This window comes from Pagrus major, chromosome 15 (assembly GCF_040436345.1).
Source record: "Pagrus major chromosome 15, Pma_NU_1.0".
Taxonomy (NCBI): domain Eukaryota; kingdom Metazoa; phylum Chordata; class Actinopteri; order Spariformes; family Sparidae; genus Pagrus; species Pagrus major.
Genome location: NC_133229.1, coordinates 15,439,446 through 15,457,101, shown reverse-complemented (window position 1 = coordinate 15,457,101; position 17,656 = coordinate 15,439,446). Strand labels below are relative to the sequence as shown.

The window sequence follows — 17,656 nt, the reverse complement described above, 5'->3', positions numbered from 1 at the left end:
TCAACGGGCTGGGTGTTTTCATAATAGTTTAGAAGTGAAAAGAAAACCACTGACTCTTTGTATAACATTACTCTCCATTAAAAATAGCGTTTTCTCAATTTAGCTCCACTGAAGGGATGTCACGTCACATTGTCGTGAATCCATCCGGCCTGCAGGCGGCAGTAGTCAGAGTGATCGTTTGTTTTTTTTCCACAACCAAACAACTGCAGTCAAACTTACCTGCGTGATTTTAGCAGATCTATAAACTACATGCGAGGCTGTTCCGCCGTGTGTGAAGCTGCTATCGATGCTGTACACATCAGTGAAGTCTATGACGGCAGGGTGAAGGCTGTTCGGAGTACTGAGCGTGCACTGCCTGCCTGCTACGTTAGTGGCTACGTGTAATTGTAGGGGAAAATGGCAGATAGAAAAAATAATAATGCTCCCAACACCGGTGCAAATTTACTGTTCAGCGGCGCTCCGGAGTTTAACTTCAATCTGCCTTTCATGCCAGTGAGTCAGGCCACTGGCCCGGCGGTGCTGTCAGGAGGTGAGATGAAGAACCGGCTGTGGAAACGTCCAAACATTAACCTCAGCTAGCTGTGTCTTTAGCAGGCTAAGCTAGCTAGCTAACCGTTTTCCTGTGCTGCTGTCAGCTGTTTTTATTAGTGGAAACGAAACAGAAACGGTGTGTTTGAGCTGACAGTCGTCTTTCAGACAGGTTAGCCCAATGGACAGCGTTATGTTTTGGTCAGACTGTGCCCTGGTTTAATGTGTGGCTACATACAGAGGATGTAAAGAGGATAATATTTTCTATAAAGTGTTTGAAGACAAGTTAAAGTCCCCTTTAATACTCTACTGGTAAGATTAGCTGTATTTTGCTGTAAACTGGGTTGTATTTAAAATCGTAGCATCCTCAGTCTCAGATGTTGTAATCAGTACTGTAATACTGTTATATAGAGCTGAAATGATTGGCCGATTCATCAATTAGCTGACAGAAAATGTACAATTCTGATCAGTGATCAATTGCTCAACTCATTTTTCAACAAAAAACTCTAATGTCAGCTTCTTAAATGTGAGGAATTGTTGCTTCTCTCGAGATTATATAATACTAAATTGAATGTACTTGATTATTAGACTTTTGGTCAGACAAAATAAGACTTTTGAAGATATCCACGCCCCCTGTTGTGTTTAAATGTGACAAGTGTTTTGGATCTCACAAATAAATGAGCTCACCGGTCAAATGAAGAAGTTTGACTCTGTTGTTGTTGTTGTTTTTCTGCTTTATTAGATGATTCCACTGATGTCGGAGAAGAGGACAGCTTTCTAGGTCAGATCTCCGGGAATGGACCAGCCCCCTCCACATTCAACTACTTCTCCAACCCCGTAACCACCAGTGACCCGTTCGCATCCATCGGCCAGTCGCCATGCCCTCCGTCGACCCTGTCCGCAGCCCCAACAACAATAGGCCCGGTTTCTGCTCCCAGCAGTGTCAGCATGGCGCCCCCGCCACATCAAGGCTCACCGATGAACCCTGCTCCAACAGCGTTTGGCAGTGCAGTTTACCAGAGCCCTATGGGGCGTCACACTCCTCCCCCCACCACAATGACCCCACCGCCTCCCCAGATGCAGCTGCAGAGTCATAATCCGTACCGTCACACCCCAACCAGCAGCAGAGCCAGTCCTTATATTCCCGCTCCAGAGGTCCTGCCACCGACACACACACCTCAGCAGAATCCGTACTCTCTCGGCTCACCGCCACAGACATTCCCGCCATCAGGACCCACATTCACAAAGGTGGATAAAAGTTGACTTTTCAGATCAGTGACTCTGTCAGATTTGTTTGTCAGATACTTAATTAACTCATTCTGTTACAGAAGTGACTGTTAAAGGAACAGTTCACCCAAAAGTAATTGTCTACTCACCTCCATGCTAATGGAAAGTTGGGTGAAGTTTCGTAGTCCACAAAATGTTTCTGGAGCTTCACAGTAAACCAGAGTTGCAGCATTCTCCTAAACAACTGAAGTAGATGGAGACTTGTTGAAAACATGAAAAAAAACAAACTGAAAATAACATAAAATGGCTCCAAAGTCGCCGGATGTCCTGTGATCCAAAGACGTTATTTACACCATTTTCTAAGCCAAATTCTTCACTGTAGCTGCTAAGTAAGAGCGTTAGCGTGCAAATCGTCTGAAGCAGCTGCACAAGCTTAACGTGTCTTGGGGTGTCCGGAGACTTGGATTACATCGGACGAGCTGTATGGAGCCATTTTATGTTTTGTTTTTTTCAGCTGGTTGTTTGTTTTATTATTTTAAACTAGTCCCAGCTACTTCAGTTGTTGAGGAGAATTCTGAAACACTGTTTTACTGTGAAGCTCCTGAAATATTTTGTGCACTATGAAACTTCACCTGACTTTGCATCCTCATGGGGGTGACTAGATAATGACTGAATTTAAATTTTTCAGTGAACTTTTCCCTTAATTGCACCAGCTACATCCAGTCCTTGTTATAAAAAAGGAATTTGTTTCGCTTCTCTCTTCAGCCTCCTCCTACACATATTCACCCACCTCCACCTCCAGCCAGCACTGCTGGGGGGGCGATTGTTCCTGCTGGTCCCATGATGCCATACAACTACAATGTCTATGAGCCTGTCCAGCCTCACTGGTTCTACTGCAAGCAAGTGGAGTCAAAGTGCGTCTGGCTTCCTTTCAGTATCATTGACTCTCTTCAGCTGGAGGAGACGTATAACTCTGGTACGATCCCTCACTGTACATGCTAATTTGTGAACGCAGTGACACTGTGATCCTCTCTAACGTTTTTGTGGCCGTTTTCTTCTTCCAGTTCAACCAGACCCAGAAAATGTGATCGTACGCACAGATGGAGGGCGATACGACGTGCAGCTCTATGACCGCATACGGACTGCGGTGTTCTGGGAGGAGGAGCCCACAGAGGTCCGCCGCTGCTCGTGGTTCTACAAAGGAGATACAGATAGTCGCTTTATTCCTTACTCTGAGGAGTTTAGTGACAAGCTGGAGGTTTGTCTCACTGCTACATTTGACCAGAAATAGATCTGTTGGAGTCAAACATGCATATTTTTGATCTATTTCTGCAAATGTTTTTGTTCTTGTGTCTTTCAGTCAGAATATAAGAAAGCTGTATCCACCAACCAGTGGCACCGTAGACTGGAGTTCCCGTCGGGGGAGACCATTGTCATGCACAATCCGAAGGTAAACTCTGGTCCGATCAGTGCTAAGTGATGATTAACCCCATTAGTTTGATTTAAACACATTCTGTTTGTCTCTGTAGGTGATCGTGCAGTTCCAGCCCTCCTCCATGCCAGATGAGTGGGGCACAACTCAGGATGGGCAGACCAGGCCCAGAGTGGTGAAGAGAGGGATTGACGATGACCTTGATGAAGTGCCTGATGGTAGTCAAGTTAATTCAATCTAAGTTTGGGCACATATGGGGGAAACAAACAACATGAAAGTCAGCTTGTCATTGTAGACAAGAAGCTCATTGATCCGAGCAGAAAGCTCAGATAGTTCCAGAGTATTTTTAGGACTCTATGAAGTGAGTCACTCATTATAAAAGACATTAGAGGAAGTGCCAGCCATTATAATCTGTTTGACGAGGGAAATGAGTCAAATTTAACTGTGTGATCCATTTTTATATCTAATTTTTAACGTAATGAAGCTTAATGATTATTTAACAGTCAGATTATAACTGCATGTTAATCAGTGATGATCAGTGACTAAAGTAAAATCAAGGCTCTTCTTCCAGGTGAGCTCCCCAAGGTGGATCATCTCGTCTTCATGGTTCATGGAATCGGTCCTGTGTGTGACCTGAGGTTCAGGAGCATGGTCGAGTGTGGTGAGTAGCATACAATCGTGCCGTTTTGCCAGTGTCAGTGTAAACGCCATGGTGACCTTACTTATGAAATAAACTGTACGAATCCATGTTCTTTCAGTGGACGACTTCCGCAGTGTGTCACTGAAGCTGCTGCAGAGTCACTTTAAGAAACCGCTGGACGAGCATGCCCTCAGCAGGGTGGAGTTCCTCCCCGTCCAGTGGCACACGGCCCTTCATGGAGATGCAACAGGGGTGGACAGGTGAGGAGAGGCAGGTTTACGCCAACTGTGGAAGGAAGTCTCAATGTCTTCAATTAAATTATTCAAATTGCAAATACATAGAATGAATCCATTAGGTCCAGACATCCTAATTCAAAGTTATCCACTAATTATACAAAAGATTTTTTTGTTTTTTTACATTTTTCTGTGTCTCAATACTTTCTTAATTTCCTACCCTGTCTGTGACTTTCATCTCTAAGCACATTTATTGCTACTGATCTTCAAATAAAGGCCACACAAATATAGTTTCAGTTTTAAAAAAAGGCTCAGTAACTTCCTTAAACAGCTGCCTGCCGTCGTTTTTATCCGACATTATTCAAACAAGAAGAAATAGTAAATTTGTTTGGGGCTATTTTCAGCTGCGGATGAATACTTGTTTGGTACTCTGCTGACTGTTTTTAGCAGCTGGGTGATGTTTGTGGTGTGACTCAAAACAAACTACAGTGTGTGTTCATAGAAATTAAGGAACATGTCGCCCAGTGCAACAAAGTGGCTCATTGTTGAGTTTTGGACCTAAATAGAGGTCTATGGCACAGTGGAATAAGATGCAACAGGCTTTCATCACACAGACAACACATGTCAGGAGATGAATTCATTGTTGAGTTCAGTTTTTTCAGGGGATTTATTTAGAATAAGAAAAAAATCTATACTACCACCAGACTTAATCTTTTAACAGACTTAATTAATCATAGATATATTTTTTATTTCTCTTTGTAGGAGGATAAAGAAGATTACTTTGCCCAGCACTGGACGTTTACGACACTTTACAAACGAGACGTTGTTAGATGTGCTTTTCTACAACAGTCCCACCTACTGCCAGACCATCATGGACACAGTTGCCCAAGAGATTAACAGACTTTACGCCCTGTTCATGATGAGGAACCCAGACTACAAAGGAAACATATCAGTGTGTGGACACAGTTTAGGTAATAAACCAGTTGATAAGCTTCTGCTCCACTGGCTGTTTGTCCTTTTGTTTTTCATCCAGACTGGACTGTTTCTCTTTTGTACTCGCAGGTTCACTGATTCTGTTCGACCTGTTGTCAAATCAGAAGAATGGATCTCCTGCACTGGCCAAGCCGATCATACCCGCTGCTAACGGAGAAACCAAACAGGTCATACACCAGATAATTCACATTGCATTACTTATTTTTTCCAGATTTTGTAATTTAAAATACAAATGTGATGCATGTAAGAATTGATCAAAAAGGTTTTAGTTCTTTGGCATACAAACATGCATAATGGATCATTTAAAAAATAATGTTGCAATGCAAAATTGTAAATTCTCCCTCTCACATCAGGTGGCAGCCCCCATTACGCAGACAAATAATGCTGTCACGCCTCCAGCTGTGGAAGAGGAGCCCAAAGAAGACGGGGAAGAGTTTGAGGATCTTTCTGCTATGCTGGAACATCTGGGCTTGTCTGAGTACAAGAGTACCTTTGATGAGGAGAAGATTGACGAAGAATCTTTTGTAAGAATAAAAGCCTCTTTTGCTTATTATAAAGTTTTAAAGTATTACCTCAAATTAATAAGACCAGGGGGTGGGGTTTGGTCAAATAAAGCCCAGCAATGTAATGTAAAACAAAAATGTACTGGTATGTTTGACAACTAAATATAGTTAAAGTCATTGAGGGGCAGTAAAAATGCTAATTGCTTAAATCCAGGTCCTGGTTCAGTCTGTCCCTTTCTCATATTCTTTCAGCTCATGTGCACAATCGAGGACCTGAAAGAGATGGGAATCCCGCTTGGTCCCAGGAAAAAGATTGCCAAGTTTGTTAAAGAAAGAGTGAGTAAGCAGGTACGTGTGTCTCTTATCTACCTGTGAGGCTTGCAAATCGACGACAGTGATGAAGTAACTAACACAGTCTTTGTCCTCGTTTTATGTACACAGGCTGCACGCCAGGCAGCCCAGGAGAAGAAAGCGGAGGTAAAAGAGGTCAGTCAGGTTGCAGCGCCTCCGCAGGCAGTTGAAACTCCTCCTGATCCCTCTGTAATGAAGCTTCCAGTGGGCAACAGCGTCTCCTCCATCCATGTGAACTACAACTACTTTGAAGTTGGCACTGGACAGGTGAATGTGACTGAGAAAGCTGACGAAGCTGATTCGAAAATCTGACTTGACATTAGACAGTAAGTTTATTTATGTGTTGCTCTGCAGGTGTCAGTGGTCTACCATGCTCTGGACTTCGAGCCAGTGAATTTCTTTGCCTTGGGTTCTCCAATTGGCATGTTCCTGACAGTCCGAGGGCTGGAAAAGATTGAAGAGACGTACCAGCTGCCCACGTGCAGCGGATTCTTCAACATTTACCATCCGGTATGCAACCTGCACATCCTGAAGGAACCACTGCTAATTAAGCTACAGATGCCCAAAAGTTATCTACCTACTTGGCTTGTTTTTATTGTTTTTGATTGAAGATCTGTAAATATCATTGTAACGTACAAAGTACTAATTCAGTCACAGTTTAATTGTAACATTAGTCACATAAACATAGTAATTTCCCCTTTAACCCCACATGCCCACACCTGAGTTAACACAAACATAGTATCTAAAAGTGTAATCAAAGTGAGATGAAAGCAGTAAAGCTGAGTCATTTTATGCATTACTATCTGATGGCTTCATCAATGACTCATTTTCTTTCAGTTGGACCCAGTGGCGTACAGGATTGAGCCCATGATATTACCAGACGTGGACCTGAAGCCTGTTTTGATCCCACATCACAAAGGAAGGAAGAGGCTTCACCTCGGTATGACACTCATTGATCACCAACAGAGCTGCAAGGATTAAATGACTAGTCATCAATTATTAAATTACTCACCAACTATTTTGATGATCAATTGATCGGTTCACATAATTTAAATATAAAAGATTCATAAAAATTCCAGAATATTTTCTGGTTCCTTTACTTCTCTATGATGGTAAAGTGAATATCTTTGGGTGGTGGACAAAACAAGACATTTGAGGGCATCATCTTAGGCTTTGGGAAACACTGATTGACATATTCAGCAGTTTTCTAAGATTTCATCAACAAATCATCTAATAGATTAATCTGACGATTGTTTTCCAGATTTATCAGCCTTGGAAATAATCATTAGTTACCCTAACCCCCTTTAAAGTGTAAGTTAAAACTAAATGCAGTTCCATGTCAAGAGCCTAAACTGGCTTCGGTTTCTAGTGTCACTGTATGATGTGTCCTCAGCTCTCTGCCCCTTATGGGTGGGGTGCCCTAATTTGTGTGTTGGCAAAATACAAAGACTCTGTTCTTACACTGAACTTGCTGTGGTGAAGTAAACCAGACTAAACAGTGATTTTTCTGTTGCTTTTGCAGAAAAATGTAAGCTGAAGGTCAAAATGAACTTTTTCTTGCTAGACTGAAATGTTGACATTAAGGACAATTTATGTTATTTTTTGTTGTTTGATTTGAGGACAAATAGATGTGCAACAATTGGTTAAGCAAAATAATTGTATATGTAAATTTTTTAAATCATGCATCATGTTGGAATGCCAGACACGTTTTAGTTCTAGTTAAGGAAAACCTTTATCAGTTACATGAGAAAAGCTTTTTGTAATGGATCTCTTTGTGTTTCAGAGCTGAAGGAGAGTCTCACCAGGATGGGTTCTGACCTGAAGCAAGGTTTTATCAGCTCCCTGAGGACTGCCTGGCAGACACTCAATGACTTCGCTCGCGCTCACACTGCGTCTGCCCAGCTTCAGGCTGAGCTGGCCATTGTAGCCAATCAGATTGAAGAGCAGGAGAAGCAGGCGCAGGAAGGTGAGTTTCTCTGACTGTTCCTTAAGTATTTTCTGTATTGTGTGAGATTTATAACTCCATTCTGGTTTGTCACAGAGCATAAAATCCCTGAGAGCCCTGAGCCACAGAGAGAAGAGGAGCCTCAGGTAAAGATAGGGATGCTGAATGGGGGAAATCGTATCGACTACGTCCTGCAGGAGAAGCCCATTGAGAGCTTCAATGAGTACCTGTTTGCCCTCCAGAGTCATCTCTGCTACTGGTACGGAGAACTTCACTTCATTCAAAATAATCGCAATATGATTGTTTTTACCGTATCGTGCAGCCCTACTTTATGGTAAACCAATAATCTGTAAGACCCTGAAACCAAAGCATCTAAATACAATTCAGCCAACATTCATTTTATTCTTTACATCTCGACAAGTTCAACTCACACTTGTTGTGTCTTGTGTTGTTTTGCAGGGAATCTGAAGACACAGCTCTGCTTCTTCTCAAAGAGATCTACAAGTCCATGGGGATCCATCCAGAACAGTTAGCACATTAATACAATGAAGTACCCAAGATGAAGATAAGCTTGTCTGAAACGTTCCCATTGATTTTATTTCATGTCAGTTCTCCTGGATTTTGATTATGCTTTTTCTTTTTTTCTCTTTTATTTTCTATTCATGTAGTTTATTGTATGCAGATGAATAATACACTTGTATTATGCCATTTGTCTTAAATTAAGAAGCATACAAGTGAGCCAGAAGACACTTGACAAGTTTGATATTACATTTTTATAGAATAAATTATAGAACTGGTCGAGTAAAAATATGTATCATCAAATCAAATGCTAACATGAGAAATGACACAGTTAATGCAGCCTTCTTTAAGTTTTATTTCATGGCCAAAATTTCAAAATAAATCATTTCCTTGCACAGTTACTCTCTGATTGAACTGTTGTGTACTGCTGGGAGGAAGACGTGGAGTATTTCTCCTGCGGGGTGAGGAGACTGTAATACTATCTACAAAAAGCTGTAATATCTGCAAAAACATTGGTTAAAAATAATTACAGTACATGACGAGATGCAAGAATAACCTGCTTTCATTGTGAGAAAAATAAAGCACTTCTTGCCTGCTCTATTTAGCGCTTTAACAGCTGTACGCATTAACATTACGCCTCTGGCCTCTGACTGAACCTTTCTGGCTTAAACATCCTCTCTCATTATGAGATGGAGTAAAATCATCAGGCCTACAGCTGTTGACACATCTCGAAAACAATGTCTTCATATCACTTTAAGCATGTAGGCACATACGACAAAGTATTCAACTCACACGTATGAAACAAAGAAACATTAGAAAAGTATTTACAAGAGTGGCTGTAACATTCAATCTCAGTCCAGTATTAGGAATCATAGTGCTGTGAGTGATTCTCACATGACAAATCTTTTGTTATTTAAACAATAATACTGGTCCAACATAGACCTGATATCATAGCGCTGCATGCTATAAGCACATCTTTTGCTCCTGCTTTTTAACTATTTCTTCAACATGCTTCTCTGTTAACTGATCACTTTGTAAATTTCACCAGCAAAGGAAGATAGTCAGTGACTGTAACATAAAACACAAAAAGGTCCCTTTTTTACCACAGTGCCAGTCTGAAACAATCTATAAATATATAACTAACATAACAGTATGGCTCCATACAAAACTGCCAATAAACTGGAAATTGTTAAAGAATGTAAATTGCTTTGATCCTCAACTTTGCAGACAACTGGGAACCAATAGAAACGTAGTGTTTGTTGTGGGGTCAACATTTTAAGAAAGTGCAACTTTCTCCATTTGCTTTTGTCACCAGTAAATAAATAATTCTCTAGTTGGACTTGTTACCCTTATGTTACTGTTTTTTTTTCTATTATAAAGCCACCTTAAACATTGACAGCATGTTGGATTTGATCCTTCGAACAAGAAATCATCTGAAATTTACTGGCTGAGGTCACATTCAGCAGTGAAAGGTAGTTTAAGGTATACTATGCAGGAGTTGTTGGTTACCGTTTGTAAACAACATTCAAACTTCGAGCTCAACACCATCTCGCCTTTAGTGCTATTCTCTTTTTACTCTCATTTTTTAAACCACTGTTTCGCCTTGCTATGTTTGCATTTATTTGGTGCGATGTCCGCCATTTTGTAGCGTCGTCTTTGATGCATGCTGCTTACGATGCTGTACCTGGTCGCTACCTTTTTCTGAAGTCCCGACCTCCGCTGCACGCTGTTATTGCATTAAAAGTTGCAGCCAAGAAAGCTCCCCAACACAACAAAATAATAAGAAAATACAGGAATAAGTGATGACTGAGAGGAATTACTTCTGTATAAGTCTATACATTGCAGAGCTCAAGGGTGCAAATGCGCCCAAACATCGCTCAAGTGTGACTGAATATTTACATTGGTTGCACCGGTGTGCCTGAAATTTAGCAAGTCTGATATAAAAAAGATGTAGCCTACAAAAACTGTTTGAGGTTATGTGCTTTGATTTAAATGAAGAAAAACATGGATCTGCACCTTTAAACCTATTTACACTCATTTACATAATGTGTCAAGAAATCTAATTAACATGTATTATCGGGCGCAACTAAATTATGCTGGTGCAGTTAAATGAAAAAGTAAGTCGCACCAGTGCCACCAGTGTAAAAGGTTAGTCTGGAGCCATACATTGTTTTGAGAAAAATCCTGCGTAGTATACCTTTAAGCAGCAGAGAAGGTGAAAATGGTTAAGAGACTGGTTGCAGGTCAGGCGCTGTGTTTGAAGAAGATATGATGGCTTAATGAGAAGCTTCCCCAGATAATAACGACATGCTTACTGAATTGATTTCATTACGTATAAAACACAATGTCAACCTTACCCCAAGAGACATATTACCTGTTTTACATTTGTGAGTTTTCCTTCAGCAGGTTACGTGTTACCAATTTGATTTTTTTTCTTGTGTTTGATTCTGCTGCAGCTCTTCAATAAGACTTGTACCATGTTGTGAAGCTTCACATTGATCAATGTTCGTTTTTGTACATTCATTTGTCTACAGCTGTGCGGTGAAATGCAGAAGGATCCATGTAAACATGTCTTTGCTGTAGTGCGTTAATAATGCCAGCACCTCGCAGTCTTCACGTTGGAATGATGTTAGAGGCTTTGCTCACTCCTCTGTTTTGCTCTGAGTCTTGAAGGCCTGCTTGCGTAGGTGAGTCTCGATCTCCTCACGGAAAACCAACATGCCCAGGTGAGAGTGGGAGGCCTCGTTCATGGCTTTGGACTGGATGCACATGCGGTACTGCTCGGGCGTCAGCTCGTCTGCACACTGCTTCTCGTGCCACAGGTGGAAGAGACTGGATACTGGTGTCCGCGTCACTATCAGGTCGCTTCGAAGATACTTCCTGTACAGGTGGACGTCTTCCACACCCCAGCCTTTGACTTCAAGATCAAACCCACCTGGTGGAATAAATTCAATTTGTCAGCCAACAGCATCAATTGTTTATGAGTACATAAATAATACGCATCATGAAGTGATCAGTGCTTACCAATATTTAGGAAATCAGAGCGATACTGACACGTCATTCCAAAACCAAAATCTCTCCAGAATCCAGCATCTTTTTTGTGAATCTATTTGAAAGAACAGAAACACATTTAAATGTCATGTAGTCCCCTTCCACTCAACAATATATTTTGCTTTTTGTTCACTTCACTTGGGTGTTTGAGTTCCACTATGCAGAATGATGTATGAACAGAGTTTGACACAAGAAGGCAGTTTTCACTTTCATCTGCTGGACGGGAATGCTCGTCTGTGCTCGCTTCAAATCAGAGTTCAAGATGTGGACGTAAAAGATGATTTTGTGACATCACAACTGGTTTAGAAGCCAATCATGGTCCAATAAGCAACTTGTACAAGTGTGACATGGATAAATAAACCTACACTGCACATACTGTATAATGAGAAAGGACTTTTCAGTGAGGTGGGAGACATCTTGCATCCAGCAGTTAAACTTTTGAAAGGTCCAATTTTTGCATAATCTGCGATTCTGGATTTCTTGATGTGAGAAAAGACATACTTTTAAGAATTGTTAACAGGTCATTGAACTTCTTTATGGAAAATCCATATTAGACAGTAATTTTCATTTCCATCAGAAGCCTTTTATATCTCAAAACATGCCTGGAGATGATCTTTAAAGAACACCGATTTAAATCATCTTCCCAATATTATTCAGAGCTGAATGTGAACTTTCAGTCCTTACCAGTTGGAGTTCAATGGGTGGAGCCAGCTCCAAATTTCCATAGACTATGGCAGGATTGTACAGACTGAACACCACTGGATAGAAGACTTTTTTATCTACAAAACAAATAGTCAAGCAAAACTTAGTACATTTATGACACATTTGCTGTATTAAAAATTAATTAAAACAAATCTGGGCCATAAAATGTAAAAGCCTACTTGGAGCGGTGTGGAGACGACAGGTGTTGAGGAACTCCAGAGTAAAATGGATGTCAACGTCACAAAAAAACATTAAGACGTCGCCTTTCTTCCAGGCGTGGGCTCCGATATCCAGACCCCGACCTCGTGAAAACTCCTCGTCCACAGGGATCAGAGTGTAGTTGGAGAAGCTCTCCTCCCTGGAAAAACAACAAATGCAGTAGATTGAAATTCATATGACACATTAACCACAAAACCAGCACAGGATATATCAAAAGCTCTCTCTCAGTCATAAACGGACAGACCTGGACATTTTTTCCAATGATGTCTTCACTTCCTCTAGGCCTTCCTGGCCAAAGTAAACCACTGTGAGATGCACTCGTCTGTCCTGCTGTACACACACCTCCCTAAAAACAAATATTTTGTCATATCAAATGAATCACAAGAACACTATGGCTGTATCGTATTGCGCAACAGTGTTGGAAACCGGACTAACGTGTGTACTGAATGCACATCTCAAGTGAACATGCTGGATCGTGTCGATGACGAACAATGACAATGGTTTATTCTCACCTGAAGTTGTGTAAGAACTGTGAGAATGTTTCTACTCTGCCCGCCAGCGGCACAATGATGTTTATAATCATTCCTGATGTTTCTACAGATGTGCTCCTGACTTTCATTAGAGGACCGAATGGCCTGAAGAGCGTGACGTGACGAAAGCTGCTGGAATCTTCTTTGGCAAAGAAGAGCTCGTAAAGGGTCCCTTTGTCTCGCTCCGTCCTGTACAGTCCTGAGGAATAAAATATGAGAAATAGTGCTACACTGAGAAAACATACAGATACAGTCATAATTCATTAGTCTGCTGTCAGGTAGATCTAACCTTCAGTAAAGTGACCCTCTGTGTAGGTTTGTCTCTGCATCGGCACATCTTCCTCCACGCCATCCTCCTCATCCGGGTTGTTGATGATGTCCAGCGCAGCCTCGATGACCTCCACCAGTTCATCCCTGCGGTCTTTGCGGACAGGCTTCTCCTCTGGGTGCCGCGTCAGCCCCATCTCCAGCTGATACACCTTGGACGAGGTGAAACTTTCAAAAGGCACCAGGGCATACTCACTGGGGAGACGCGCCCCTGTGTTGACCTCGGCCTTATCGATCTGAGAGTGCAGGTAATCCAGCAGATCTCCCGGCTCTTGGTCTTTATTCTCGGCAAGGCCCTGCACCCCGGGGAGCTCCTTCTTGTCCTGCAGGAGCTTTAGCTTTTCACTCATTTCCTGCAGCTCCTGCTTGAGCTGCGCAATCTGGCGCTTGAGACTGGCGGCACGGTTCAGGTGGCGCTCTTCCTGCTCCTGCAGCAGGGCCTGGTAGTACTCTTTCCCATAGCTCTCCCCTGCGAGGCCGGGCAGGGCCAGGCTGACGTCTGCTGGAGGGGTGCACTCCAGCAGGTACGCGAACAGCAGCAGCACCAGCAGCAGGAAGAGGCCCAGGTAGAGCCAGCGGACCCGCCCCTGGAGCGGCAACCCCCGCCTGGGCATCACGCTCACATAAAAGCTATAGCTGGCAAGTCTGCATTCCCTTTCCCCTCTTATCACATGACATACAATGTGCGTCTGCACATCATCTTAGAGGTTTGGAAAGGCGTTTATGTCATTGTGAAGGTCTTGTTTCTTGGCTCCAATCTATCAGTGTCTTCATTTATTTGTCCTGTGTAAATCCATTCGATGATCATCTAGGGATAATAATAAAATAAAAATATTTTACAATACAGGGACTCATTTGTGAATTTGTTTTTTTGATCAATAGCTTTGGTTCAGATAAAAACACTGGGGATCAGCATTTTATCAGACAATAACACATGATAATACAACATTGTGTTAACTCAAGCAAACCTGAGTAATTAACCAACTTCAATTTCAATCAATCACTAAATGAAATATTTTTCTGTAACAACATATTCTAAATGTGTCCAACTGCTCCGAAGATTTTATATTTTAAAGATTTACTTTGAAATGAAACAGTGAATTAGCTGCACCTGGAGAGCTAGCACACTGCAGCTAGCTCTCAGCTAAACAACAGCACAGAGGAAAACTGGTGGGCGAGCTCCACAGCAAGCTACTAGAGATCGACTTCCGGTCGAACTGCCTCCTTTTCAAAATAAAAGCACCACCCTTTCCACAGCAGCTATATGTGAAATAAAGGATTCAACATGGAGACAAAATATATTAAACAGCCAAAGTAAAAGGTTGTTCCTGATTATCTTTCGTATTTATAGGCTACAGTCTTTTACACATCTGTTTTTGTTGTTTTTTCAGTCCTAACTCAAGGCAGGAATCCTGTGTTTCTGCTTGTGGAGCTTTTTCACCTCATCTTACCCAACACATACCACGCACAATTGCTTCTTGAAGGTCACACAATAAAAACCAACAGCTCCAACCCTAAGCACACAAAGTAAAGCTGTTTTTCTATCCTGACAAATAGCATTCACCTGGCCTCAAAGGTGTAAATCAGCTTCAAGACAGCTATAATGAAAACCAGCAGGACTCTGAGTCTGAAGGGCCAGAACTGAAAACCACGGCTCTAATACTAAAAGAGATGGTAGTTATCAGACTTTTTCTATGCTGCTTGACGGAAAAGACTTTTCCTAACAGATACAACTTTGTTTCCCTCTTGAAAATGAGTTTCATGATCATACCACACAGAGATCCAGCAGTTTCATGTCAACTTGTCAAAAAGCTAATATAAATGCTTGGTAAAACATGACTGTAGACATTTTCAAGATCACAACTAATTACCAAGGGGCCATTCTGCAGATTATGTCTAAAGGTTTGGAAAAACAGGAGCCAATAAAACTGTACTGAGAACTGTTTGTTGGACATTTTTTATGTAGATTTGGATCTGTGGAGGGGCCACAACAACAAAAAAAGGAACTCATCTTTTGTTAGATGTGCATGTTTGCACCAAAATACAGATCACACAAACAGACATATGACTTAGCAAGTGTAAAGTTTAGTAGAGTTCAATTAATAAGAGCAACAAAGCACAGCATGCTTTTGGTCGGTAACGTAATGTTCATACTGAACCACTTGGGAGGATTTCTGATTTGTAATGTCAGTATCATTCAATATTAAGCTCAAGTAATTTCGCCACTTGTAAAGCCACATATCACTTGTAGGATCTGCTCACTCAGCATACACCCTCATATGCAGAGAAATATTCACATGAAACTCCTGCTGGTCACAACTTTGACAACAGATAATAACCTAACAGATTCTATCTTACCTTTGTCTTTTTTCTAGCTGACAAGGATAAAAATAAACACAACACAACTGGAACCTACAGTACAGGTTTCACATTGATATGAACGCCTTGGTAAGAATACCTCACATTCATGCATGAACAAGGACTCGTAAATTGCAGTGAATTTACTTAATTGTTAGTAGAGAACTGGACTACTCAAGCAGAAGAAAGTGGGTTGTGTAGACATTCTGCCTCATCTCTCTCAACATGTCATTAAAATGATCTTATTTGGTTCCTTTTGTGAAAAAACTGTCCTGTTGCTTGTTAATAAGAACAACAGTGAGTTTTTATTGAAGTTTGGCATTTAAATTGTGCCATACATATATTTTTGGCACGTTGTTGTAGATCCTCAACACACTGCTGTTCAACGTGTGATATTTTGTCCTTTGGCATGTCGTGTACACTTACTTTGAAATACCGAAACCGGATATTGGCACGGTTCTTCAGCTAGCTTAGCGATATTCGGAGCTTCACTACGCTTTGAGGTTATTTTCTTATCTGTTAGAGAGCCGACTGGACAGTCATAGTAGTATTAAACCAACTACTCACCTAATGCCATCTTTGTCCATTTCTGCCTGAGCTTACAGCAGTTGGTTTAGTATAGATCCAGCGGCAGCAGGCTGCCTGTGTTGCAAAATGCCACGGAGCAAAGAGAAAAGAGTGGGTCGTAGTCTACTTCCGGCCAACGACTAGCCAATGGGAGCTTTGCTAGCGAGTGTCGTCATCGAACACGCTGGTGGTCATTATTAATAATAATAACTAATTATTCTTTATTTCTTTATTATTATTATTATTATTATTATTATTATTATTATTATTATTATTATTATTATTATTATTATCATTATTATTATTATCATTGAACGATTCTTAAGAATATGTATACTCCACTATATTTTTTATAATTTATTAACTTGTACATATTTACAAGATTGGTTTAATCATTTAAATTACTTTATTTTATAGAATATTTTTGGTCCTGTCTTGTGTGTCTCTATCCTAAGTGGTGAAGCAAACCTCTTATCTGTGATGATACACTAGCTGACAACTCTGAATTGAATTACCACTCTGGACTGGAGACAGATCAATTGTTTAATGTTCATGGGCTCTGTTATCACTATGGTGCATAAAGTAAACCAGGAAATGTTCCCATGAGGTTCTATTTTTAGTCATTTATTCATTTCCTTTATTAATACCCATTAAGGGTGGCAGGAGTCTGGAACCCATCCCAGCACTCATTATGTGGAAAGCACTGAGACACCATGGACAGGCCACCAGTCTGTCACAGAGCTATTTTAATCAATACTTTAAACAAATGTTCACTTTATTCTTTGTTTTCTTTTCTTTCTTTCTATTCAGACCTAATATTTCAGTAAAACTGTGAATTTAAGAGAGTTTACCTGTTGTCGACACATCAAAATTACAGAACGTGGTCAAGATCCTGATAGTGGAAGAGATGAAGGGGTGACGGTTATGTTTTGAAGTGTATATTTTAATCTTACAAGAATCCTACATCCTCAAAACAACATACCATCAACCCACTTAACCTAACATCAATCTACTCAAGGCAAAACTCAACCTAAAGTTCTCTCTCATATACAACAAAGCAAACTGGCTATTGAATCTTATGCTTCAGTTAGAACAAAATTACACTGAAACACAAATCTTTGCCTCTAAAACTTAAAACTTTATCAGTTTCTCAACATCAGATATTTGCTAACAGTCAAAACAAGAGTGGAGCTCAGACTTGAGACTCAGTGGAAATGGAAAAGGCACACACAATTTGCATTATTTCGCAACATTGAATCTTTACACATGAAATGGCTTCTGTGGACAAACGCTTCCCAGGCCACTACTGCAAATATTTGATAATAATCTAACTGCAAACATTTCTTAAAACTCGAGTGTATGATTAACAAATCATTTATGAAGGTGAACTGAGGCCAAACATTCTATTGTAATGTTATAAAAATATGAATTTATGTGATCCACCAAACATAAGTTGTATCTTGTACATTGTAAAAAAATCAACAAATAAAAGGCGTACTATCTAATCTCAGACACATGAGGTGAACAGACA

General features: G+C 40.8%; 2 protein-coding genes across 3 annotated transcripts; one reads left to right on the top strand and one right to left on the bottom strand.

The window, feature by feature from the left end:
- Positions 1 to 191: 191 nt before the first annotated feature.
- sec23ip (SEC23 interacting protein) lies at positions 192 to 8,772 on the top strand. The gene is made up of 18 exons (XM_073481447.1): positions 192 to 529; positions 1,271 to 1,776; positions 2,521 to 2,731; positions 2,820 to 3,013; positions 3,116 to 3,205; positions 3,285 to 3,405; positions 3,759 to 3,848; positions 3,946 to 4,087; positions 4,823 to 5,031; positions 5,123 to 5,220; positions 5,407 to 5,577; positions 5,809 to 5,904; positions 5,998 to 6,174; positions 6,262 to 6,417; positions 6,745 to 6,847; positions 7,691 to 7,873; positions 7,949 to 8,111; positions 8,312 to 8,772. The coding sequence occupies exons 1-18, from the start codon at positions 397 to 399 to the stop codon at positions 8,391 to 8,393; spliced, it is 2,925 nt and encodes a 974-aa protein (XP_073337548.1). The 5' UTR covers positions 192 to 396; the 3' UTR covers positions 8,394 to 8,772.
- csgalnact2 (chondroitin sulfate N-acetylgalactosaminyltransferase 2) lies at positions 8,707 to 16,234 on the bottom strand. Of its 2 annotated transcripts, XM_073481448.1 has the most exons (8): positions 16,126 to 16,234; positions 13,163 to 14,008; positions 12,856 to 13,072; positions 12,588 to 12,689; positions 12,304 to 12,482; positions 12,107 to 12,201; positions 11,396 to 11,477; positions 8,707 to 11,306 (listed from the first exon to the last, which is right to left on the bottom strand). In XM_073481448.1, exons 2-8 carry the CDS (start codon positions 13,812 to 13,814, stop codon positions 11,014 to 11,016), a joined length of 1,620 nt encoding a protein of 539 aa, XP_073337549.1. In that variant the 5' UTR covers positions 13,815 to 14,008; positions 16,126 to 16,234; the 3' UTR covers positions 8,707 to 11,013. The 2 variants fall into 2 exon arrangements, with proteins under 2 accessions (XP_073337549.1, XP_073337550.1); XM_073481449.1 differs by lacking the exons at positions 8,707 to 11,306; positions 12,107 to 12,201; positions 16,126 to 16,234 and having other exon boundaries at positions 11,410 to 11,477; positions 13,163 to 13,909.
- Between the last annotated feature and the right edge of the window lie 1,422 nt (positions 16,235 to 17,656).